The sequence below is a fragment of the Bemisia tabaci genome, chromosome 10, assembly GCF_918797505.1.
Source record: "Bemisia tabaci chromosome 10, PGI_BMITA_v3".
In the NCBI taxonomy this organism is placed as follows: Eukaryota; Metazoa; Arthropoda; class Insecta; order Hemiptera; family Aleyrodidae; genus Bemisia; species Bemisia tabaci.
The window spans coordinates 2,261,995-2,287,367 of record NC_092802.1 but is presented as its reverse complement, the minus strand read 5'-3'; the positions used below and the strand labels follow the sequence as shown (position 1 = coordinate 2,287,367).

The 25,373-nt window shown below is 40.9% G+C and overlaps 3 protein-coding genes across 4 annotated transcripts in view; 1 reads left to right on the top strand and 2 right to left on the bottom strand.

The window, feature by feature from the left end:
* Positions 1 to 25,373, bottom strand: part of LOC109035129 (uncharacterized) — a 75,418-nt gene that overhangs the window by 32,114 nt on the left and 17,931 nt on the right. Inside the window, exon 4 of one of the 2 annotated variants that reach the window (XM_072305459.1) lies at positions 16,356 to 16,864. The exons of the other annotated variant lie outside the window; for it this stretch is intronic. The gene's annotated coding sequence lies outside the window, so the exon portion shown is untranslated. Of the gene's footprint in view, positions 1 to 16,355; positions 16,865 to 25,373 lie in introns of those variants that run through there. 2 annotated transcript variants of the gene reach the window in all.
* On the top strand, positions 9,725 to 15,768 carry LOC109035103 (uncharacterized). The gene is made up of 3 exons (XM_019048587.2): positions 9,725 to 10,338; positions 13,953 to 14,216; positions 15,416 to 15,768. The coding sequence occupies exons 1-3, from the start codon at positions 9,918 to 9,920 to the stop codon at positions 15,766 to 15,768; spliced, it is 1,038 nt and encodes a 345-aa protein (XP_018904132.2). The 5' UTR covers positions 9,725 to 9,917.
* LOC140225672 (uncharacterized) lies at positions 20,041 to 21,560 on the bottom strand. Its single transcript, XM_072305291.1, has 2 exons — positions 20,503 to 21,560; positions 20,041 to 20,113 (listed from the first exon to the last, which is right to left on the bottom strand). The coding sequence occupies exons 1-2, from the start codon at positions 21,558 to 21,560 to the stop codon at positions 20,041 to 20,043; spliced, it is 1,131 nt and encodes a 376-aa protein (XP_072161392.1).

The window sequence follows — 25,373 nt, the reverse complement described above, 5'->3', positions numbered from 1 at the left end:
TGAAACCAAGCTGCTGACGACTGCCTTCACTTGGAAACTTGCCTGCACTCTACGCAAAGCATCTACCAAGACACGGCGGCACTTTAAGTGGAGACCATACGCCAGAGCGCCGCCATTTCAGCGCCCAGGTTCATCCTTGAGACGTCTCCACGCAGGGGGCCCCTAAATCACCTAAATCGCGCAATGCGGATTGTCCGAGTGTCAGACTGACATTTAACTGGAGTGGTTGGATTGTGACCATTGGGGTTGATTATGAAATCAAGCTTTTAAGTGGTATCTTTGTTCAAATTAATCATACATTTGTTCCAGTACTCAAGATAATCGTACATAAAATTAAGTTAGATATAGGTAATAGTAAATAAGTTACAAGCAACAGTTTTAAATCAGTCTATTTTTCTCTAATAATTTTGATCAGAAATACTTGTTCACACCACGCGAAATCCATTTTAGACACACGGATCTAACGGCGAAGTCAAGTTCACCTTTTTAAAAAAAAAAAAAATTGTCCGCTCGAATCATCAAAGGGATCAACTTTCTTGAGTCGTGTTACGCATCACGAGCCTAGACAAACGACGCACCGCGCTGTACCGCCACTAACATAGTTTGTGCTGACTCCTCAGTTCTAACCTGCACCAGGATTGTGCCCACTTGTCTGGCTCTTGCAAACCACCTAGATCGTCAAACTTGAGTGTTGCCCAACAAAAGGGCGGGGTCGCCCTTTTTTGTGTGTGAGGGGGAATGAAACGAAAATTTAGCGACAGTGCCATGTTTTGGAGACGTGCAGTGAGTTTGGAGTCCCTCTTGGGGGATTTTAAATTTGCCTGCTCACTTCAATAGATGGCAAGTATCTTGACAAGTTGAAAGGCTGGTTTGCGATAGCCAGGAGTTCGTGAAGCCCTGGGCTTCTCTCATCGGGCCCCGTTGCCGTAAACTGCAGTTTCAGCGTATGAACGACGACTGGTGCGGATGCGATCAGCGCACTACACGTGAGATAGGGTGTTTTTCGCGTTGGAGAACATCCTAAGAGCATGATGTCACGATGCAGTAGACCGCTGCGCGGTTGCCACGCCCTGCGGGAGCCAACGGGATGGTCTAAGACTCGTAATAGTTTCGGCGGCCCTCTAGAAGGTGCGTGGCAGCGGTGCGGGGACCCTGTCTGCTGGACATCGCGTAGTCATGTTTAGAGCACTGGAATTGCTGATTTCACTAGATTTTCCGCTCGAATCGTACGAAACTGAGGGTAAGACGCTCCTAAGGAAGATCTATGAAATCAGTCTTCTCTCAACGCGGTGACCACACTGCTCGCGGTAAGCAACACGCGGTACAGCCCCGTTGCCCCCCCAGTTGGCCCCGAGAGTTTTCGACTCAAACCCCCCCCCCCCTTCTCTTAATTTTAAAATTGTATTTGTTCTTTTATTTCCGGTTTTTAGAGTGAGTGTTATGCGTAGTTATTTGTTGTTGTAATTTTCCGTAAACGTCGTAGATTTGTCCGAAATAGTTTGGCCGATCCGAGGTGTCTCCAGTGGAATTACGTTATGGTGTATGATCAGTGTTGTTTGCGTGGTTCCTGTGTATATTTTCATCATTTATCATCAACTAGTGTAAATAAAGGGAGTGGCACCCTAAAACCCGTGCACGTTTTGATTTGGACTACTTCTCCCCATCTCTCATAAAATCAGTGATCAGACGAGCAACGAAAACATCATCTAAGTCCATGGGACAGGTTTGATAGGACATCTTATTGCATCAGAATATCCTTGATATTAGCGTGTGTTATAGCTCTACCAATTAGTCATCATTGAGGACTTGAGGCCTCATTTTCTATACCTCAAGTGGTGGAACGCCCCCTTTTGGCTAAACTTTAGGGTAGCTCTGGTCCCTAGAGTTTTAGCCCTTTCACGGGACTGAGAAAAAAATTTCGAGATTTCAGTCGCATCCTACGTAGTTGAAGGCGAAGAATCGATTCCGCACGGTCCCGACACTCGGCGAGGCTCCCTGAGCCAAGAAACAGTCAAAAACTGGTCAAAAACTAGCTTTTCTGACCACTTTTTGACTCTTTCTCTGGAGCGTTTTCAGCGGCTAGCTCGAAGCAAGGGACTTGCGGAGCTATTCCGACTGGAAAATCGCACTCGGCGAGTCAATTCCAAGCGAGCTTACTTGGTTTCGACCCGATCAGCGAACTTTCGATTTTGACGCTAAAAATTTAGTCCATGTAACCCCTGTCGATTTTTCTCGATTTGGGACTGAGAAAAAAATTTCGAGATTTCAGTCGCATCCTACGTAGTTGAAGGCGAAGAATCGATTCCGCACGGTCCCGACACTCGGCGAGGCTCCCTGAGCCAAGAAACAGTCAAAAACTGGTCAAAAACTAGCTTTTCTGACCACTTTTTGACTCTTTCTCTGGAGCGTTTTCAGCGGCTAGCTCGAAGCAAGGAACTTGCGGAGCTATTCCGACTGGAAAATCGCACTCGGCGAGTCAATTCCAAGCGAGCTCACTTGGTTTCGACCCGATCAGCGAACTTTCGATTTTGACGCTAAAAATTTAGTCCATGTAACCCCTGTCGATTTTTCTCGATTTGGGACTGAGAAAAAAATTTCGAGATTTCAGTCGCATCCTACGTAGTTGAAGGCGAAGAATCGATTCCGCACGGTCCCGACACTCGGCGAGGCTCCCTGAGCCAAGAAACAGTCAAAAACTGGTCAAAAACTAGCTTTTCTGACCACTTTTTGACTCTTTCTCTGGAGCGTTTTCAGCGGCTAGCTCGAAGCAAGGGACTTGCGGAGCTATTCTGACTGGAAAATCGCACTCGGCGAGTCAATTCCAAGCGAGCTCACTTGGTTTCGACCCGATCAGCGAACTTTAGATTTTGACGCGAAAAATTTAATCCATGTAACCCCTGTCGATTTTCCTCGATTTGAGACTGAGAAAAAAATTTCGAGATTTCAGTCGCATCCTACGTAGTTGAAGGCGAAGAATCGATTCCGCACGGTCCCGACACTCGGCGAGGCTCCCTGAGCCAAGAAACAGTCAAAAACTGGTCAAAAACTAGCTTTTCTGACCACTTTTTGACTCTTTCTCTGGAGCGTTTTCAGCGGCTAGCTCGAAGCAAGGAACTTGCGGAGCTATTCCGACTGGAAAATCGCACTCGGCGAGTCAATTCCAAGCGAGCTCACTTGGTTTCGACCCGATCAGCGAACTTTAGATTTTGACGCTAAAAATTTAGTCCATGTAACCCCTGTCGATTTTTCTCGATTTGGGACTGAGAAAAAAATTTTGAGATTTCAGTCGCATCCTACGTAGTTGAAGGCGAAGAATCGATTCCGCACGGTCCCGATACTCGGCGAGGCTCCCTGAGCCAAGAAACAGTCAAAAACGGGTCAAAAACTAGCTTTTCTGACCACTTTTTGACTCTTTCTCTGGTGCGTTTTCAGCGGCTAGCTCGAAGCAAGGGACTTGCGGAGCTATTCCGACTGGAAAATCGCACTCTACGAGTCAATTCCAAGCGAGCTTACTTGGTTTCGACCCGATCAGCGAACTTTCGATTTTGACGCTAAAAATTTAGTCCATGTAACCCGTGTCGATTTTTCTCGATTTGGGACTGAGATAAAAATTTCGAGATTTCAGTCGCATCCTACGCAGTTGAAGGCGAAGAATCGATTCCGCACGGTCCCGACACTCGGCGAGGCTCCCTGAGCCAGGAAACAGTCAAAAACTGGTCAAAAACTAGCTTTTCTGACCACTTTTTGACTCTTTCTCTGGAGCGTTTTTAGCGGCTAGCTCGAAGCAAGGGACTTGCGGAGCTATTCCGACTGCAAAATCGCACTCGGCGAGTCAATTCCAATTGAACTTACTTTGTTTGTTGTGAGCACGCACAACATATTCGTTACAATAATTGCCGCAGACGCAGCTGAAGACGAATTTTTCGTTAAAAAAAAAAGAGTATGAAAGGAAGTGTGCGTGTAACGAGAGGGTATGTTTGTTCGACATGAATCGAACGAAAAATGAAAACGTTAACCGATCAACACCGATTCAATGTACAAATGAATAAAAAATCGGATCAAAGTCAGTTGAAAAGTTGCATTTACTATGAAAATCTCAAATCGCGTGTTCCGAAAAAAGGATCAGTGGAGATTTTGATTTTTCACAATTTTACGTGTACACGTGCCATAGACTTGCCCCCTGCAAACCGTTTTTGGATACATTTTTGTCGCTTTTTTTCATCTTTTAGATAAAAATTCTCGGCAGATTTTGAATTTTCAGCGAAAAAAAAGTACGATAGTCCCTGCGCACGAGTCTATAGAATCATTCGAATAAGTTTTGAAAACAACGTATTCATGAAAATGGTTATGATCGGATTTTTATCATCATATTGATAGTGATGGTCAAAAGATGCGTGGCTCCGATTTGGACGTAACATATCTTTGATCCTGTTTTAATTTTTTACAAGCAAACCAAAGAACATTTACCTACTTTTGTATTTAAAAATAATTTGGGCTATAAAGACGTATCGTCTGTTCCGGGCTCAGAGGCCAACAGTTCCGGGTGCTGGAGCCGTATCTTCGATTGCTCCAGGTGCTACACCCTGGACCTTTCGGCCTCTGAGGCGGACGGTATGTCTATATAACCCATCCATAACTGCGGCTTCCACGGCCAGAGTATTCCTCTCAGTGTCATATTTTCAATGAATTTTCTTTGCTAATTCAAAAATATTCACAGAAAATTGCAAGAAACAATTAGGTTGTTATGTATTGGGTAGGTGAGTGTGAACTTTTCAGTGAATTTTTTCGCCCGCTCAAAAATGGACCGCGTTAAACAGAAAGGAACCAAGCCACATCAGCTATTGCCAAATTTAATTGGGCAATTTAATTTTTTACATGAAAACGGTTGTGCGGATTTTTGTGTAAATTTCAGTGAAAATTTTCCATGGTACACAGCAAATTTCTTAAAATTTTCAAAGAAATCCGATCAAACGTTCTCTCGTAAAAAACTTAATTGCCCAGTTAAACTTGGCAATAGCTGATGTGGCTTGGTTCCTTTCTGTTAAACTCGGTCCAAATATTCACAGAAAGTTATAAAAAAAAAATTAAGTATCAGGCTGGGTGGGTAAGGTGGTCAGGGTGGTTCTGCTTTGAAAAATTCACCACACTCGGAGATGTTGAAACGCTGTAACGAAAGTACGCATTTTCCAACTTTCGTCTCGGATACAATTTTTTTTTCTTTTCTTATTTTAGCTGGGAGCATATTGTGGTAGATTCTTTGCAACAAAATGTAAAAAACCTGCACGTTATCGGGATTCGGGACCGTCGTCGCCCTTGGAAATTCGACTTGTTTTTCCCGCTTTCATTTTATTTATAGGGAGAGCTCATGTCATGTGTCACTCATGAAGCACTGCGAACGCGAATTTTTTCAGAATTACGACTGGAAACTTAATTTTTTTTTTATACATCTCGGAATAAAACTTTCAAAATGTGCGTCTTGAGTGTTTCACACTTGCAGCTAAAAAAAGTATTCTTGCGTCAAGAACATTTCATATAAAGCTCCGCATGAAGTGTCTAAAATCAGTAGGTTTTGCTGAGTCGCACCCATTGACATTTTCATAAAATTTGCGTGCTTTCCTAGGATCCGGTTCGTATACGGACAAAAAAAGGTATGGAATATTCATATTCCTCTCTTGCGATTTCTTTAAATGAAGAGTTGAGAATCAGAGAGACTTGTTCGTATTTTAACATTTGAAAGTTTCATTTGACAATTGATTCTTTTACATCTATTACGAGTACTATTAATTCATATTCCCTGCTGTAAGTTGTAATTCATTCCACAGTTCATGTCTTGTACAGTGGCTAGGTGTGAATGATCAATTATCGCGATATTTCCCAATGCTACGGTATAGAATCGATTATTAAGGTGTTCGTTGCGAACACCCTATTTGTCGATCCTTTTCCGTAATTATCTGGCTTTAGTCTAATTTTCTCACCTCAGAGAGTGCTATCTGCTCCTTTCCTGTATGTGCATGTAAATATGTAGAAACTCTTAACTTTAATTTGACCGAAAACTATCTTGTAAATTATACCTTAAATTTCAGATAGTTTTGTCTAGGGAATTCAGGACGTCATATCCTCTTCAATTTTTGAGTTTCCAGGCTCTAACTTAATGCAGGATAACAAGAACTCAATGAGTTTTTGGAAGATAAAGCCCCGTTTCTCGGATCCGAGCCGTCGAAGGGTACAGATTCGATCGACACGAATCGATCAAAAAATAATAGTGTGAATCGATCGACATAGATTCGATCGACGAATTATTAAAAAACCTGTGTCCATTTGAGCATCATGAATCGATCAAAAATAAAAACATAAACCGATCGACGTGATTTGATTAATAAAATTAGATCGATTCGCAGGTTTGTCGATAGATTCACGCCTTTTTTGATCGATTCAAGGTTTTATCTATCGATTCAAGAGTTTGTCGATCGATTCAAAGTTGTTTCGATCGATTTTTAAAAATACTGAATGAAGATTCTTCAAATATTTTTTAAAAAAATAATTTTGATTAAAATATTACCAAAATATTGTCAATATTGTGTAAATATTGCGATAATACTGACAATATTTGCCCAATATTGTAAAAATATTATGTCTTACCTGGGTTGGTGCCGGTCAGGTTGGCCTAGTGGTCAGCGCGTCTAACTCTAGGTCAATAGGTCCCGGGTTCGTCTAATTTTCACGGAATTGACGAGTAGATCTGCTAAAACAGATTCTCCCCGGCCCTAATCCCTGGAAATTGGAAAAGCCTGGAGCATGGAGATCCCACGACGTCTACGGACACTAAACATTGTCTAAAGTTAGCTGAAGGTGCTAGACACGAAGCCATTGAACCAGCAGAAAAAAGAATTGTGATTAGAGGATACGGTAATTTTTAATGGTTTATTACAAGCATACTTTTGTTTTCATTCGTTGCCATATGGAGCGCATTTAGCAAAAAGAACCAGCGCGATTACAGTGTTTTCAAAATCGTGCAACTTTTACATAAATAATCAACATATGTACAGTGTTAAAATTCACACAATTATTTTCCTTTAAAATTAACAAGTTTTTGGTGGAAAGCAAGGACTATTTGCAACTCTTAGAGATCTTTTAGATAATTATGAAGAAGCAACATTTTTACAACACTATAATCCCGCTGGTTCCTTTTCGCTGAATGCAATCCGTATCTTTAGAGGTTTTTCTTTCTCATGATCAGGGCCGGATTTACATTTGTATATAGCGCCCTAGGCTCAACTTAGGGTGGCGCCCTTAAAAGTAGGCGCTCTCGTGGGGGGGGGGGGGGGGTGTCCCGCAGGAGCCCTTCCCCTCCAGATCAGAAGGAGAATGTTAGGTGTCAGGAAAATGTTCAAATTCACCTTTAAAAAAACATGATTTTAAACAGTTTTGAGGTACGTTCAAGTTTGCAAATTGGTTTTGGAAAATGAAAAGTAATAAAAGAATCGTACAAAAATAAAGAAAAAAATTCTCAAAGATTTTGCGCCCTTCAAAATGTTGGAAATCGCGTTGCAATATGTTAAATGTTGCAATATCGCTGCGACATTTCCCGTGATTTCAATTGAAATCGTTCGTAAAACTATTGTAAGTTTTTCAGTGAATCTGTGCGTATCTTTTAAAAAATATTTTTAGAAATTCCAACATTAACTGTGGTTTGCAACGGTGCAATCGATGTCAATAAGCTCTTTTTCGCGTGGAAACATCGATATTCATGTTTGTTTACGGCAGGCGTGACATACAACTATTTGACCGCGGGTGTAAGCATGTTGCAGCTCCGCCGGATTGAAGGCGCGTCAAATTGCGAAGATGTCTTGACCGCCCTGCCGACCCTCGCTGGCGGGACGACCGCTAAAATCGCTGCGACACTTAGACGATGTGTCATTATTTATGACTCCCCTCATATTTTCAGCATAAAATAATCAAAATAACTATCCTAAGAGCTATGATTTAGAACCAAGGACCATGGTTTTTTCGATAAAATGAAAAAAAGGAAAATAGTACTAAATACAATATCGCGACGAAATTACACGTGATTTCAATTAAAATCGTTCGAAAAAGTAGTGTAAATATTTCAGAGATTCTGTGCGTGTCTTTTAATAAATATTGATAGAAATTCAAACATTAACTGTGGTTTGCAGCGTTGCAATCGAGGTCAATAAGCTCATTTTCGCGTGGAAGCATCGATATTTGAGTTCGTTTACGGCAGGCGTGACATACAACTATTTGACCACGGGTGTAAGCATGTTGCAGCTCCGCCAGATTGAAGGCGCGTCAAACGGCGAAGATGTCTTGATCGCCCTGCCGACCCTCGCTGGCGGGACGAACGCAAAAATAGCTGCGACACTTAGACGATACGTCATTATTTATGACTCTCCGCATATTTTCAGCATAAAAAACAAAAATAACTACCCGAATACCTACGATTAAATTAGGATAGAAGTGTCTTATTATGTTTGTCGGAGTGTGTATATCAGGAAAAGAATATAGAACTAGAGAGGCAACAATAGGATATTATCTAGTTCAAGTAATTTTTTCTTTAGTAATGCTTACATTTATCTTATTTTATATATTTAATTTAGGATATATGTGTGGATTTATTCTAATTCTAGGATTAATGGTTAAAATGGGTATATTTCCTTTCCATTTTTGATTGATTTTAATCTGTGGAAAACTTGAATGAACTAGATTTCTTATTTTATCTACCCTAATAAAATTAACGAAATTACCTAATAAAATTACCTAATAAAATTAATTTCGTTAATTTTATTATATTACTTATTTTGCGTATCTTCACTGAGGACCATAGTTTTTTTTCGGTAAAAAGAAAAAAAAGGAAAATAGGACTAAATATAATGTCGCGCCGAAATTTCCCGTGATTTCAATTAAAATCGTTCGTAAAAGTATTGTAAATATTTTAGAGATTCTATGCGTATCTTTTAAAAATTATTGATTGAAGTTGAAGCATTAAGTGTGGTTTGTAACGTTGCAATCGAGGTCAATAAGCTCTTTTTAGCGTGGAAACATCGATATTCGAGTTCGTTTACGGCAGGCGTGACATACAACTATTTGACCACGGGTGTAAGCATGTTGCAGCTCCGCCGGATTGAAGGCGCGTCAAACTGCGAAGATGTCTTGACCGCCCTGCCGACATTCGGTGGCGGGACGAACGTTAAGATCGCTGCGCGACTTAGACGATGCGTCATTATTTATAATTCTTTGCCTGTTTACTGAATATGGTATTGATTTTTTTATGAAATCTCAGGACAAATCGGTGGAATTTTCAGATAAGGATGCCCAAGATTCTGTGGGTTATTACCAGGGCCGTATTTACATTTTTAGTGCCCTAGACTAAACTTAGGATGGCGCCCTTAAAAGTAGGCGCTCTCGTGGGGGGGGGGGGGTCCCCCCAGGAGCCCTTCCCCTCCTGATCAGAAGGAGGATTTTAGGTGTCAGGAAAATGTTCAAATTCACCTTTAAAAAAAAACATGATTTTAAACAGTTCTGAGGTACGTTCACGTTTGCGAGTTGGTTTTGGAAAATGAAAAGTAAATAAAGAATCGTTAAATTAAAAAAAAAAAAATTCCCAAAGATTTTGCGCTCTTCAAAATGTTGCGCCCTAGGTTACAGCCTATTTAGCCTATTGGTAAATACAGCCCTGCTCATGATAATACGTAGAAACTGGCTACAGTGGCATGAAGCAATTATCGACTTCGAGGATCAGATCCATTCGAACCTGCTGTATAGGTGTTTTCATAATAATCTATGCATTTTTTTCAAACCGTAAAAAAATAGTCGAACAAAAATGTGTGCGTTAAATTTTTTACCACTTTTACCAGCTTGATATTTCTGCAGGGCGGACGCGAACGGAGGCTCCATTGATCATGGGATTTCCGAGCTGGAGGATGACCGCGTTCCAGGCGCTTCGGATTCTACTGGGGCTTCTCTGTTTGAACGAATCCCTCCGACCTGGAATTGCGGCCGTCTTCTACTGTCGAAACCTGAATGTCTCGACAGGAGCACTCGTTACCACCAGACCCTACAACACTAAATTGTGGTGTGGAGAACCCCAAGGCAAGTTCCTTGCCGTGGCGCGCAACACGCTCTTTTTCCTCCAGTGCAGATCAGGCGACCCGAAACTGAAAGAAGCCACTGCTGCCATCTTCGAGACCGGAAACGCGACGGGAGGAACCACGATCTTTGAACAAGACGAAGTCTGTGAAGTCGTCCAAAAGAATCTGCAAAATCCGACCAAAGCGGAGGCTCTTGCTTACATGCTCGACGGCATCACGGTCCCCTTTAACTGTAAGTTTTCTTCAACGCTTAGCTCCTAGCGAGCTTTTTTGCCACCGCTGCAGCACAAAATGAACCACTAGACAACGTACGAATTTAAGTAATCCAATACTAGTTTCTTAACCAGAATCTCACACTGAACACGATTCACAAAACGAAAATTACTGAAACCAACTCCTAACGAAGATATTAACGTTTTTATTTCACATTGGTTAAGAGGACTTTGAACTGCCCGCTCACAAGAAACTGAAAGCTCTACGTGAGTCAAATCGAGCACTACGAAGGTTTCAGCAAGCTTCTCAGACGAGCAATGTTCATTTCCCACCGTGTGTTATTCAAACTATAAGTAATTTGCTAAAACTGAGCCAAAGCGTCAAGATTGAGGTTGCCGGATTTATATATCGCGGAGACTGTCATAATAACGTTTAGCGCGCTCACGTAGAGCATGGAGTTTTCATGAGCGGGTGGTTTGAATTCACGCATCAAGAATCATTAAATATCTTCGTAAGGAGTCAATTTCGGTAATTTTTGTTGTGCGCATCGTGCTCTACGTGAAATTTCTGTTACGAAACATGTATCGGAATGCTGAAACTCGTACCTTGTCTAGTGGTCCATTCGCGTGCGCGTTCCCGTTTGCGATGAATGGGTCAGTCGCGCTGTTCACAGAATCGTGTTTTGATGCTTGATTCTTGTAGATTAACAAAAAATAATAAGATCCGTCCAAACTGCAACTTTCTACGTTCAATATTGACCGAGATATCGCCCTCTGAAAAGTCAGGTTTTTGACGTGACCGAGGGATTGGAGTCTATTTTTTCTAACGATTAAACATTACTAAATTTTACTGAAGGTCACTGACTGATTGTGAATTCGTTTGGCTCCCCTCTTGAATCCTGTGTTTCCGGACAACGAGGTGCAGTCATATTTTAATTATATTTTCAGTAATCTTTAGATGCTGAAGCCCGGTCAAATTGACAGGAGACTTGTTTAAAAAACGTGCCACGGGAGTTGTGAGGGACCGGTGTACATTAGAGCCGTAGAAATAGGTATGTGAATACATTAAAAAAGAATCAAATTTTAAACTGAAAAAGAAGAAAAAATTGAGGAACGACTGAGTCGATACGTAATCGGGCCCAGTTTTTTTTAAACTTTTTCTGTCGAATCTGAACGGCATCTCATTGGCAGCATAGAACGGAGCATTGCGAGTTCACACCCAGCGCCATCGCGCCTTCAATTTTGCAGATGCAACGCGAACATCCATCATGTACGAATAGTTGTTTCTCTGCGCCGTCATCAACGCGTCTCCTTTTGCTTAGCTCTATTTCCATACTGTATTCGTTTCAGTTTGTCTTGTTTGTATTTGTAGATGTGTAAAGACTGTATAAGAAACACAGCCGTAAATAGGAGAGCCGTAAAAATCGAGCCTAGTTTCTTAATTTTCTCAATACACCTCATTGGCAGCACAATGAGGAGCTGCAGAACATCGCAAATTGACAACTTGCCATCGCGCCTTCAATTTTGCAGATGCAACGCAAACATCCATCATGCACGAATTGTTGTATCTCTGCGCCGTCATCGACGCGCCTCCTTTTGCTTAGCTCTATTTCCATACTGTGTTTGTTTCAGTTTGTCTTATTTGTATATGTAGAGGTGCTTTAAAGACTGTACGAGCAACGCAGCCGTAAATAGGAGATCCGTAATAATCGAGCCTCGTTTCTTAACTTTTCTCACTACACCTTATTGGTAGCATAAAGCGGAGCTAAGGAACATCGCGAATTCACGACTTTCGCCATCGCACCTTCAATTTTGCAGACGCAGCACGGACATCCATCAAGCACGAATAGTTGTATCTTTGCGCCGTCGTCAATGCGCGTCTTTCCATTTGCCCTGTTTCCATATTATGTTAGTTTCGTTTGTTTCATTTGTAGTGGTGCTTCAAGGGCTACGTGAGTAACAAAGCCGAAGATAGGATGTGCCCTAATCAATCATCATTTTGAAAAGAGAAAAAATGTTAGAGGTCTCCCAAGATCAAAAGGGCGTTCGTGTAAAAATTGACTTTGCTACCTCTTCCGAGAAAGTGACGCATGGCGGATGTGGATAGGGGGTGATAAAGCTTCTCTATGTCACCAAAAAGGAGAACATTTCAAAGAAAAGAATTTTTCACCGATGTTAAAGATTTTATGTATAGGTATTTTGACACTTGACAAAAGTTCAAGAGCTCTTTTGATTTTCTCACTTAATGATGCCCAGCATTCCCTTTTCGAAAACTAAAATCGAGACAAATTTTCAATGCCTCAAAGCTAATTTTACGACGGAGAGTGACACATTTTTCGCAGAATAGCGAAAGCTAAAAGCGTAATAGCGTAAGTTTTCACTACATTTAGTCGAATGTCTGCTAGTGAGTAAAATAATTGTCATCCATCACAGCTTAATTGAACCAGTGTGTTCCAATTTTTCACCATCTCATCATCAAAATATTGAGCCACGGATACATAATCTGAATTAAGCAGATAAAAGTAATCAAAACATCAATTTTCTAACATTATTGTAGGCCCAGGCGCCTCTGCGGACTCATTCCCGGTTTATAGTTCTAGGACCTCCATTCACCACTATCATGCTCACGACGAGGACCTTTCTTTACTCTTACTTTCTCTTCTCCCGTTCATTTATGAATTTTCCCTATTTTTTCTCGGTCACAATTTTTCTCTCATCTTATTTCGCTACATCTGTCAGAGGGGCGCGTCAGGGGGAAGGGGGTGTACCTGCCATATGGCCAGTCCGACTGTGGAAATAGAGCTCATCGAAATGCACGGCGTACGGCATCATCTACCGCGATAGTGGATATCGTGGTTTCTTCCATCTCAGTATCATCCGTGTTTTTCGTCACGCAATTATTGATGCACTCATCAACAATCAATGACATGAATGTAGAAGAAATCTTGGTGATCAATCTCGAGATGGATGACTTCACGTCGTGTAATACGTCGTGTTTCTCGATTAGCGGGTTCTCCGCCGTTGATGTTGGATGTAAAAAGTTGGTGTTTGAACAGATCTTATTATTTATTGCTATCATGTGAGGGTAAGCTCATACCATTTGAGCATGATTCTGTACATTTGCATGTAATTTTTACTTGAAATTTCACGTAAAATTTCATCCTTGAAATTTCAGATTCTTATTTTTCATGAAATTTTCCATCTCATGCGTATCTAACACAACAGAGAATTTGCAGGTGACTGAAATTTGATGAATTTCGTGATTAAGTGGAAACTACATATGTATATTGCGTGAACTGAACACGAGGATTCCCTTGGTTCATGAATTGAACAATTATTTTGAGAAGATATGACCAAATGACCTAATCTGCTAAAATACATGTGTTTAAATGGGAACGCCAGATGACGTCACTTGGCGGTGCATTTCCTCACTTTCAAATCTATTTTTATACTATTTCCCATTTCAGGAAAAATTATAAAAATACTATGGAATCAGCTTTTTAAGCATTTTCAGATGAAGCAATAAAAAATTTGCATGCAAATTCTCCATTGACCCATTTTCCGACCTGATTATAGGATTTTCTGCTCCCTGTCTCAAAAAATTCCGTTAAAAATGCCCTCTTTTTCTGTCCAGGTCAGACTTGCAATGCCAACCACTACTTTGAATACTTGGCTAAGGGACAAATGGCAGACACCTATACGGTGAGTAGCTCATGCCCAGTGTACCACCCCTTCAACTCTTACACCAATATAAACCAATCATTCCGACTTGCGAGGAAGGATAAGGCACTCTACAAGTGGCCCGGAGAACCAAACACGGGAAAACTCTCTCTTCCCAAAATAGGCAAGGAGTATCTCACCAGCAGTCCCCAGAGAACCGGAGGCGACACAAGATCAGGTATAAAATAAAATAAACAAATAAATTATATTTTATTCTGCAAATTTTAAAACCAACTATTGCGACCGAAGATAAAAAAATTGTGTCATGCTTTATAGCCATAGGGCTATGATACAATCAGAAATTTTAGTCTACATTTATACATTACAAGAAAAAAAACCAAAAAATAACCGGATTATTAAAAATCCCTAAGACCTACCTTGTAGGCTCTTTTTTAAAAACCCAAGAGCACTACGCCTCTCTCTCCCTTAAAGGCCCTCCGTAGTGGTGGAGGTAAGATGGATTGTATTTAGCAAAAAGGAACCAGCGCGGAACAATGTTGTTAAAATGCTGTTTTTTATAATCATCTGAAAAACCTCCCAAAACAGCAAATAGTCTTTGCATCACACCAAAAAACTGTTGATTTTAAAGGGAAATATTGTCGTCAATATTAATACTGTGCATATATTTAGTGTTTTTAAAAGGAATGAAGAAGTTGCAAGATTTTGAAAACACTGTAATCACGCTGGTTCCCTTTTGCTAAATACGATCCAGATGTTAAACATCTCCCTTTGATTTCTGGTTACACGCTTTGCCCTCTCTGCTTGTAACTCTGCCGTACTGAGGAAAAACGCCGTATGAACATTCGAGACTTTCCAAATTTCCTCCAACGAAATGTTCATTTTGGAAGGGAACTATGCGTATTTTTCCTTGAAATCTTCAGACGATATCGACATAATTACGAAGAAAATTCTCTGAAAATTTGAACGGGAAATATTCGCGAGTTTTTTTTTTAAAAATTCGCATTAGATCGAAGGAAAGGCAACTGATGGAGCTTCACACGGCGTCCTCCCTTAGCGCGACAGAGCTGTTCTCTTTTGATCGTGGAAATTATGTCTCGTATTATAATCATAGCTTGTTGCATTTCGACGGTGAAACTACCAGACCACGTATCTCGTTTGCGGTGTTTAAAAATCTCCACTCACATTTTATTTTTTTGAAGGAGATCAAATCCATATCATTCCTTACAATTGTCACAGATTTTTCTCCGCACACAGAGGAAAAATCACGGAAGTTTTCACGAATTGACGTTGAGAAGTTTTCTATTTAAAAAATAAAGTATGACAGGAAGTCTGCGACGTCGCAAACCGAGGTACGTGGTTTGGTAGTTTCACCGTCGATTTGAGACTTACTCAACCCTCCTTTTTATTCTCTTCTAGGTACTCCTTGGGCCCCCAACACTAGGTATGCGAATGACACCGGTGTTAAAAAAGTTCAAGCTGTAGAGAGGAGGTCCCGTGGTGGACGCGGTGGCGGTGTTTCTTCTGGCGGCGGTGACAGCGGCGTGCCCGCAACTGGAACTACTACTGGAACTTACCCGACAGGCAATCAGGCAGGCCAACAGGTCGGCGCAAATTCAGGGAGGCCCACCCGGAGTGGGGCGAGTGGAATAAGGCCCTTTGGAGGATTGAAACTGAGTAATCTCTGGGGCAGCTTCTCCCGTGTCTCATTTGGACATAGCCCCACTCCTTCGTCTCAATATCAGTACGCGCGTCTTAGCGGCTCTCGTTAAGGTGGTTAGAAAGCAGTACTACCGCGTCGCGCTGCTAAATCCGGCTCCAAAATCAGTGATTATTTAAATATCATGATGGATATGTCGCAGGCAATTAGTGAAATCAGGCATTTTGTTAAATGCCTAGGCAGATAGTTAAATTTTAACGGTCCACAAAATTTAATGAATTTATGGCGAAGAGCTCAGGATTTTTCACTATTTTTGGAAAAATAACTCATCAAACCTACGAACTCTTTTGGTCTCTTCCTCTTCAATTGCCTCTCATATTTTCAAATGTTGAAATTCCAAAAATTCTGTATTTTACGACCTGCTGAAAATGTCAAGATCAGTGTCTCTTCAGGAGTTAAAAATTGTTTAAAATACTATTATGTGTGCAAATTTTTACAGAGAATTTTTTCTTTTAGGAGCAATGAATTATTTTGTCTGAAATTAGGAACTGAATCATTGTGGGACAATTTTGAAAGAACCAAGAGAATAAAAGAGAAAAAATGAAGAATGGATACGGGGTTAAGAAAAGAGGGATAAACTCGAGGAAAAACAGGGATAAAATTCGGGGGCAAGAGAGGGAGAGGGGGAGGGCGGGAGAGAGAGAGAGAGTAGATAAAATTTAAATTAAGAAAAAGGTATCATAGAAAAACAGTGGAGAGATAAACAAAATAGTAAAAGTGACCAACCGTGTTGAAATGTCTAATTGTAATAGCTTTGACATGGAGTACATTAGAGTCGCTTTACATTGGACCGTCGATGAAGTAACTTTTTAAACAGTGACGTAGCGTGAATGAACGATTATCGATATTTCCCCATTTTAACTATTGTAGGGAATTTATTATTAAGGTCTTTGTCGGGAACACCCTGTTTATCGATCTTCTTCCATAGGTTTACATTTAGACTAATACATTTGACTCTTAAAGTTTGAACATTCTGTCCGCCATGAGGATCCATGTCATTTCGAAACTTCAAACACGTATTTCTTGAAATATAGCAAAAATTGCACTCATGCGCCTTGTCCTCCAAGCCCCTAGTTGTTTAGAGTGGTGTTAGTATATCTAGAGACTCCAAAGGAGCTTCTCTCCATACGGCGATCAACCGGAAATCTCTTCAAAGTGATCAAATGTGTCTTTGAAAATATCTGATCTTTTGAGATATTTTTTGAGCCAAAAATTCCGTTTTTTTGCTTGTCACTTAGTGACAAAATTCATTTATCTCTAAGCGTTGCCTACGAGAATGGAGAGGCCGTAACTACGATTCTGTGACGTCACACTAGTAGATGAAACTCGGCCGCGGTTTAACACGCGTTCTTATGGGAGAACGCTTGCCGCGCGATGATTTCTCGCCGATATCTCTTTCAGGGTTGATCTGATGCAAAATTTCATAAGAACCGTTTAGAAAGAAGATGAAATTTCACATTAGAAAACTAACTAGTTCATTTGTGACATTGTCTAAATATCGAGGAAATGAATGCGTAATACGGAAAATCGTTACTCCACTCAGATTCAAACGGGCCGCTCGCGCAACTTCGGCCGATCGAGAGCCACTCTGATTGGTCCACGCAGCGACTGCCTCACTCATCGATGCACTGATGACCCGGAAAAAAAAACTGTTAATTTCACCCTATAGGGACCTGACCCTTACGAGGCCGTAAGAAAACAAAACTCAACCTAGTCTCTCTCTTACAATAATCTTAAGAACTAGTTATGTTAAAGACAATAATACCCTTTCACCAATAATATCAAAAAAATTGAAATTCAGAAAATAAGAGAAAAAAAAAACTTTTATGGCGACATCAGCTGATCACGCAATTTTATGAATAAAATTTTACCAAGTGGTTTAGTAAAAATATCCGCAAGCTGATCGTTAGTAGGGCAATATTTTAAAGTTATCTCTTTAGCCACCGTTTTCTCGTGTAAATAATGGTACCTAACATCTATGTGTTTTGACCTACGATTATGCACACCATTGCGTGCAAGTTTTATGCTGCTTTGATTGTCCATTTTCACCGTGACAGGAACAACTGTGTTAACAGGCACTTCTGAGTCTGTAATTTCCTGTAATAAGTCCCGTAAATACATTAGTTCCCGGACACACTCAGCCGCGCTGATATACTCCGCTTCAGTTGAGGAGAGGCTGACTATTGGCTGTCGTCTTGAACACCAGTGAATTGGTCCACCTGCCAGAAACACCACGAAACCAGAGGTTGATCTCCTTGTCTCCACATCCCCTGCGTAGTCGCTGTCCGCCCACGCATCGAGTTGTAGTGGCCCTCCACGACGAAAATTTATCCCCAGGTCTCCAGTCCCGCGCAGGTACCGCAACGTGCGCTTGACGTTTTGGACATGGATATTGGACGGCTTCTCAAGGTGACGGCTCGCGAAAGACACGGCAAAGGCGATATCGGGACGGGTTTTATTGGCTGCGTACAGCAAACTTCCCACAACTTGTCGATAAGGATAGTCAATTTTTACGTTTTCACCCACTTCCGAGACATGGTCGGCACTTTCCATCGGCGTCACGACACTTTTGGAATTTTGCATTTGAAAATGATCCAGAATTTTCTGAACATATCCTTTCTGAGTAAGACGGAGGCCGTCTTGAATTGTTTCAATTTCGATCCCGAGGTATGAGGTAGGGTCTAATTCATAAGTCATTTCAAACTCCGTTTGAAGTTCTTGAAGTAAGAAATGAATTTTATGTAGATATTTTGCAGCAATTAGGGCGTCGTCCACATGAATTGCTAGGAGAATGGTGCGGTTAGCATTTGCGAAAATGCATTTGTCTGTTTTAAGCTGATTTAGACCTCTTTCTTTTAATTTCTTTGTAAAACGGATGTTCCATTTTAGGGGAGCCTGTTTGAGGCCATACAGGGACTTCTTCAGCATGCAAACTTTACTTGGAACTTGCTCGAAGTATTCAGGAATTCTCATGAAAATTTCTTCATCTGCATCGAGTTCTCCATATAGGAACGCCGTCTTTATATCGAATTTTGCTAATCGATAATTTTTATTTGCCGCGAAGGCAAAAATTACCCTTAGAGGGCTGCTGTTTATTACCGGAGAAAAGGTTTCTTGAAAATCAACCCCTTCACGTTGTTCACATCCCCGCACAACCAAACGTGCCTTGAATTTGTTGTCGTCTTTGATGGTGAAAACCCATCTATTTGTTAAAATTTTTCGACCTCTTGCTTTATCTTCATCAACTAAAGTCCATGTATCATTTTTAATTAGTGATGATTTTTCACTTTCCATTGCTGAGATCCACTTGTCTTTATCAGGGGAATTAATTGCCTGTTTTACCGAGGCAGGGATTTTCTCTGCCAAATTCGCCTGCGGCTTGTAAAAGTCTGGCGGCAATCTAACGCGGTCAGGATAGTGCCGGTCAACAATAGTGTCGTTCAACTCCGATGCTTCTTCTTCTTCTTCTTCGCCAGGGAGCCACTCGCTGCCGGACGTGTCGAGTATCAGCGTGTCATCCTGGCCAGAACCGAGCGGAGAACCAAGTGACTGTTCTGCTGCGTCACCAGATTCCTTTTCACCTTCATCCTCACTGTCTGAATTTTCTGAGTCTTCAGCAAAATACTGCAACATATTCCGTTCAACTTCGGATTTCTCTTGAGTTCCGTCGTGTGGATTCTGAACGAAAATTACCTCGCGAGAAATGATTATTTTTCGCATTTCGCTGTCCCACAGACGATAACCCATGGGTGCATACCCCACAAATGTATACTTCTTCGATTTTTCTTCAAATTTCTTTCTATGAGTGAGGATTTTAGCATATGCGGCGCACCCAAAAATTTGTAAATTTTTCAAATTTGGCTTCTTTCCGTTCCATATTTCGAACGGAGTCCTGTCACTGTCGTAGCGGGGGCTTCTATTGGCGACGTATGTGGCAACATAGAGCGCTTCGCCCCACATTTCTTGATGCATCGAGGATGCAATCCGCATGGTACGCGCTTTTTCCACTAAGGTGCGCATTCCGCGTTCGCTTCTTCCGTTCAATTGTGGCGTATAGCTTGGTGAATAATCCAACTCCAGACCACGGTTTTTACACCATTCTTTCAGCGAGTCCGAGGTATTTTCACCGGCGTTGTCACACCTCAACTTCGCGACGCGTAAATTCCACTTTGCTTCGACGGACCGCACATATTGTTGTAGAATTTCAAAAAATTCCGATTTATGCTTCAATAAATACACGTGAAAATGACCTGAATAGTCATCCTCGATTAGAGCAAAATAATTATGACCGTCCCACGTGGGGGGGTCAATTTTACCAGAAAGATCAGCGTGTATAATTTCCAAAACTCTGGACGCACGGGTCCTTACTGATGGGAACGGTAATCTTGTTTGTTTCCCTTTAATACACGCGACACAGTTATATTTCGAGATTGAGGCTTCCCGCGGAGTTAGAGTCATCCCCTCGCACATATTTTTTAAGCGCTTAATATTTTTAGCACTAAGATGACCTAATTTTTCATGCCATTGACCGGTATTGGCTTTTTCCGCACTGTATGACGCGCCACTTGCCTTCAAAGCTGAATTTCGCACAACGTAAATGCCATTTTCAGATCGATATCCGCACAGTATTTCGACTCCATTCTTTGTAATCGACACTTTTTCCTTAGAAAAAATAACTTGACCGCCTTGATCGCAAATCGCACCGACGGATAGAAGATTTTTTCGAAGTTCCGGCGCGTAGAGTACATTATTGAAAAAACATTCCTCAAATTCGACACTCCCGCACCTTTCAGCTCTTATTGAGCTTCCAACTTTTGCCACTGTAATTTCGGTGTCATCTTCTTCCCAGTCCTGCAGAATGGATTTGTCCACAGTGAGATGGGTGGTCGTCCCTGAATCAACCACCCACTCCTTTTTATCATCCCCTACAGCAGCCAGGGCAGCCATAGCGAAGAAACTGACTTTAGCATTTGATGATCCCTGAGTTTCCTCTGAGAATCGGACTTTAGGTACCTGTGACGATCCCTGTGTTCCCTCTTTGCGGTTCTGCTTCTTTTTATAGCACATTGAATCTGTGTGATTGTTCATCCTACACGTTGAACACCACATTTTTGAGCCATTCCTCATGTCATTATCTGGTTTAGGCGCTCTACATTCCTTACTGTGATGCCCGAATTTTCTGCACCGGTTACATCTTCCTTTCTTTTTATGGCTGGCCTCAAATGCAACGCCAGGTTCTTGTTTCTTGGCGCCGCGCTCATCTTCAGAAAATAATTTGAGTTTCAGGTTTGTTAATGTACGCTCACTTTTAGGGGTTGATTCCCATGCAGTTTTAAAAAAATTCATTTTATCTGGTAATGTTGCCAGAATCTTGCCCATTAGCATAGAATCATCCCGATCCATTGTGGAGTCCAGTGCCTTTAATCTCACATGAATTTCTTCAAGTTTCCCAATATGATTAGTCATGGACATACCTTTTTCATAGTTGGCGCTGAAGAATTCTTGAAGTACCTCAGCTTTATTTTCTTCCTTTGGTTTTTCATAAAGGCCTTTGAGTTTGGTCCACATGTCCGCTGCTGTTTCACACGTCATAATGTGCACTTGATGATTTGGTTCCAAAGAGGCTGAGATGACTCGCTGTGCAATGCCATCCCGTTTCATCCATTCAAGAATCTCCTTGGCCCTTTCAGGTTTTGTTTCGTCTGCCCTCGGCTTTGGTTTAGTTCCTTCTGTGATTTCCCAGGCCGCATATGACTTGAGATGCACTTTGACTTGAAACTTCCATAACTCGAAATTTCCACGGTTTTTCAGCTTTTCTTTTGGGGCTTCAATCGTGGTCTCCATTTTGCTCATGATTCGGAAGAAAATCCTCAACTTTTATTTACCGAACCCGAAGAGAAATTATTCACGTACGGACACGAAAGGTTTATGTACTTAAGTACAACACTGGTATTTTATTTTCCGTCGAAGAGGAAAAAAACAGTTTATGCATGCGCGGATACAACATGAATGGTTTATGTACTTAGGTACAGCACTTGTAATTTATTTTCCGTCGAAGAAAAAAACAGTTTATGCATGCGCGGATACAACATTGATCGATTTACACAGCTCGTCGAACATTTTCTATCTCGCGGCGAAGCTTTTTGCACTTTCCAATTACGTAGCACAATAGCAGTGCCATTATTAATCCGAAAACCAACGCGTATAGAATCATGTCGTGAATATCTAAATCACTGGTGATAGTGATTTGGTTATCGTTATCGAACCAACTCATGATGATAAAAGATTGACAAAGATTCACTAGGAAGGAAGAAACTTTTTCTTTGACGTTCACTCACGAAAACTGCAACGCCACTCCGCGACGGAACTTTAACTTTCATCGACCGTTTTTACCGTGCTCTCATTTCTTTCTCGTATTTAGCATTTCCGATGTTTTGAATTGTGAAACCGCTTGACTAACACGAATTTCGAAAACATACTGGGCCGTATAACCTGTTGAGGCTGTGGAATTCGGGGAAACGAAAAAGACTGTTTTTGAACTACATCGGAATGTATTATGCGAAATGAGTACATGCTAGTGAGAGAGACCTTACGCAACGACTAACTCCTCTAAGCGCATCGTATGCGCTTCACCCAAGAAAATGATTACTCTGCATCAGCTTTGCTGTGCAGCGTTGCACTGATTATGAAAATTAGCCATATCTCAACAGAGATGCTTGTTCTTTTCGGTAAATATCTACTAGCTTGACGTCACAGAACTGACTAGTTACGGCCTCTCCATTCTCGTAGGCAACGCTCTAAGCAGTGCCGAACCATCAAAAAACTCAATTCTAGATTTTCTGGCCGTTAAGTTTTTTTGAGAATTACCAATACAATTCCTAAAAAAATTCCGTAAGATTTTCCTAATTTATAGAAAGATCAGAAGACAACAATCAAAATTTTCAGTTAGAAATGTCCAAATAAAACTTCAACATACAATTTAAAGTTTTGCCGCGTTAAAACAAGGCTCTGTTCTTTCGTTTAAGAGATGAAAAAAATAATGCAGTTAGATTCTTCTCGGCCTAGTTTGATAATTGCAACCTTAATTTTTTAAACCAACAAGGAAGTGAAAATTGAGTAGGCACATTTCGTAAGTACATAGCTGATCTTTAGGCAAGGTAGCGGTAAAACTTGATTCGGAGCTAACTTCACAGTGCAACTTTATTTTACATCCAGGACAAGCATTTACAGCACAAACTTTTATATTGTATCAAAGTAAACATGCATGTAGTGTGGAATTCGCTACATTTTTCCGAAAGAGTTGTAACGCTTATTTAAATTTAAAATCTTAGTGTAAGTTTTTTTCGTAATATTTATTGTTTTTATCACCAAGAAAAACACGTTTTTTATTTATACTTTAAAAATATAATATACAGATGATTGCATTTCAAAGAAAATACTTAGTTCCGCATTATTATCACCTTGAATGCCTCATTCAATCGGTAATAGTTTACACATTTTTGCATGAGTCGCGGTTTCCTTCAAAAAACATTTCCGCTTGCACCTCCATGTCATCAGCCTGTGTCAAACTATCAATGATAACCATCAAAATATCAAGGTTAGGTGTTGTGATTGGCTTATTCGATGACTTGGACCAATCACAGCGCTTGTCCTCGACAATTTGATGGAGTATTTTGATAGTATGACACAAGCTAATATTTACAACCGTTCCCGAGGCGAGACGCTAACAAGCATCCAATATTTTCGCCCCGCAAGGGATCAACGCGTGTCCAAAAACAAATGACCAAAATACATGAACGTTTAGAAATTAGCATGTCCCCATACTATCAAAATGTCCAAGTAACTGGGGGGTCCAATACGCGGTCGCCAAACTGAACGAAAAATTAACACTATTTACATTGAAATAATTTTACATCTAATTTTTCGATTTACATGGGAATAATGCTGATTTTCAGCAAAATCTGGCGACTATGAAAGAGGTACCACGACAGAGAACAAAAAGGGTCAGTTAGTTAATTTACTAAGAGACATCCAGCAACTAAGGCTATTCCATTCACTTTTAGAGTATCAAACATATGATTTCCAAATAAAGCTATTTGAAACTCCCAAACCATCACGGTTCGTTTCAGAGGGAGGTAAATAAAATAGTGTTGCCCACTCAAAATTCCTTCGGGATCTTGAAGTAGGATGCATACACAGTCATTTAAGCCTAAAATGAAAATATTCTGTCGAGCTCTTCGAAAATAAAATCGATTTTTGTGTTTTTGGCGCTAAAATGGCCTTCAAAAACGATCAATGATTCAATTCCGATGGGTTGTGCATATGCAAAATGGTACATGTATGATGAAATCTACGTATTTTTGGACCAGGAATCGATTGAGCAGGGTCCCGAATCGGTTCGAAGCTTCATTGACCGAAAAATGGGCCTTTTTTGGGATTTTAGGGATGTTTTGGGCCCATTTTTTCCCAATTTTGGCGTGAGAAAACCTGTGCCGTCATGGGTATTGATTATTAGGTAATTTCGGGCGAGAAATCGAATGCGCTTGGTCCTGAGTCACTCCGGGGCTTCTTAGGCCGAAAAATTTTTCTCGGCTTGGTTGGGTTAAGATTATTTGTTTGACCGAAAAAGGAGGGAAAATAGTTATTCTGCATATAAATATTATAAATCCACAAGAGGAGTTCATTTTTCGAGTCCAAATTTATACCGTCTCTTCATAAAGCGCATACGATTTCTCGTCAGAAGGTCTTTGAAAAAGAGAAATTGATGTGTATGTGTGTGAACCCGTCAATCAGTGCAGATCAGCATGCGTGCGCACTGATATCATTCTTCACAGCGCATGATCAGATCTGAGATATGCATCGTGCTTTCATGCAGGAGCTTACACAGTGGACTGGCTGAAGGAGGCCAAAGGTCATCAAATTATAGAAAAGTTTCTTGTTACTTATTCAGGAGTCTCATTTTAAAGTCAAAGAAAGGCCAATTTCAGCATCCAGTTTGAACATAAAAGACAAAACATATTTTCAAAGCTCTTCCGGAGCTCCACCTGGGCCTACAGCGTATTCTTGGATTAGGAAGCCCCGGAGTGACTCAGGACCAAGCGCATTCGATTTCTCTCCCGAAATTACCTAATAATCAATACCCATGACAGCACAGGTTTTCTCACGCCAAAATTGGGAAAAAATGGGCCCAAAACATCCCTAAAATCCCAAAAAAGGCCCATTTTTCGGTCAATGAAGCTTCGAACCGATTCGGGACCCTGCTCAATTGATTCCTGGTCCAAAAATACGTAGATTTCATCATACATGTACCATTTTGCATATGCACAACCCATCGGAATTGAATCATTGATCGTTTTTGAAGGCCATTTTAGCGTCAAAAACACAAAAATCGATTTTATTTTCGAAGAGCTCGACAGAATATTTTCATTTTAGGCTTAAATGACTGTGTATGCATCCTACTTCCAGATCCCGAAGGAATTTTGAGTGGGCAACACTATTTTATTTACCTCCCTCTGAAACGAACCGTGGCCATGTAATATCGAATGCGGTGTCTAAAAAAACTCCGCTTCTGTTACATTATTTTATTACAGGAGAACGAATCATTACTACTCTCGAAGTTTTCTCAGAATTCGCTTCGTACAGAGAAGAAAAACCACG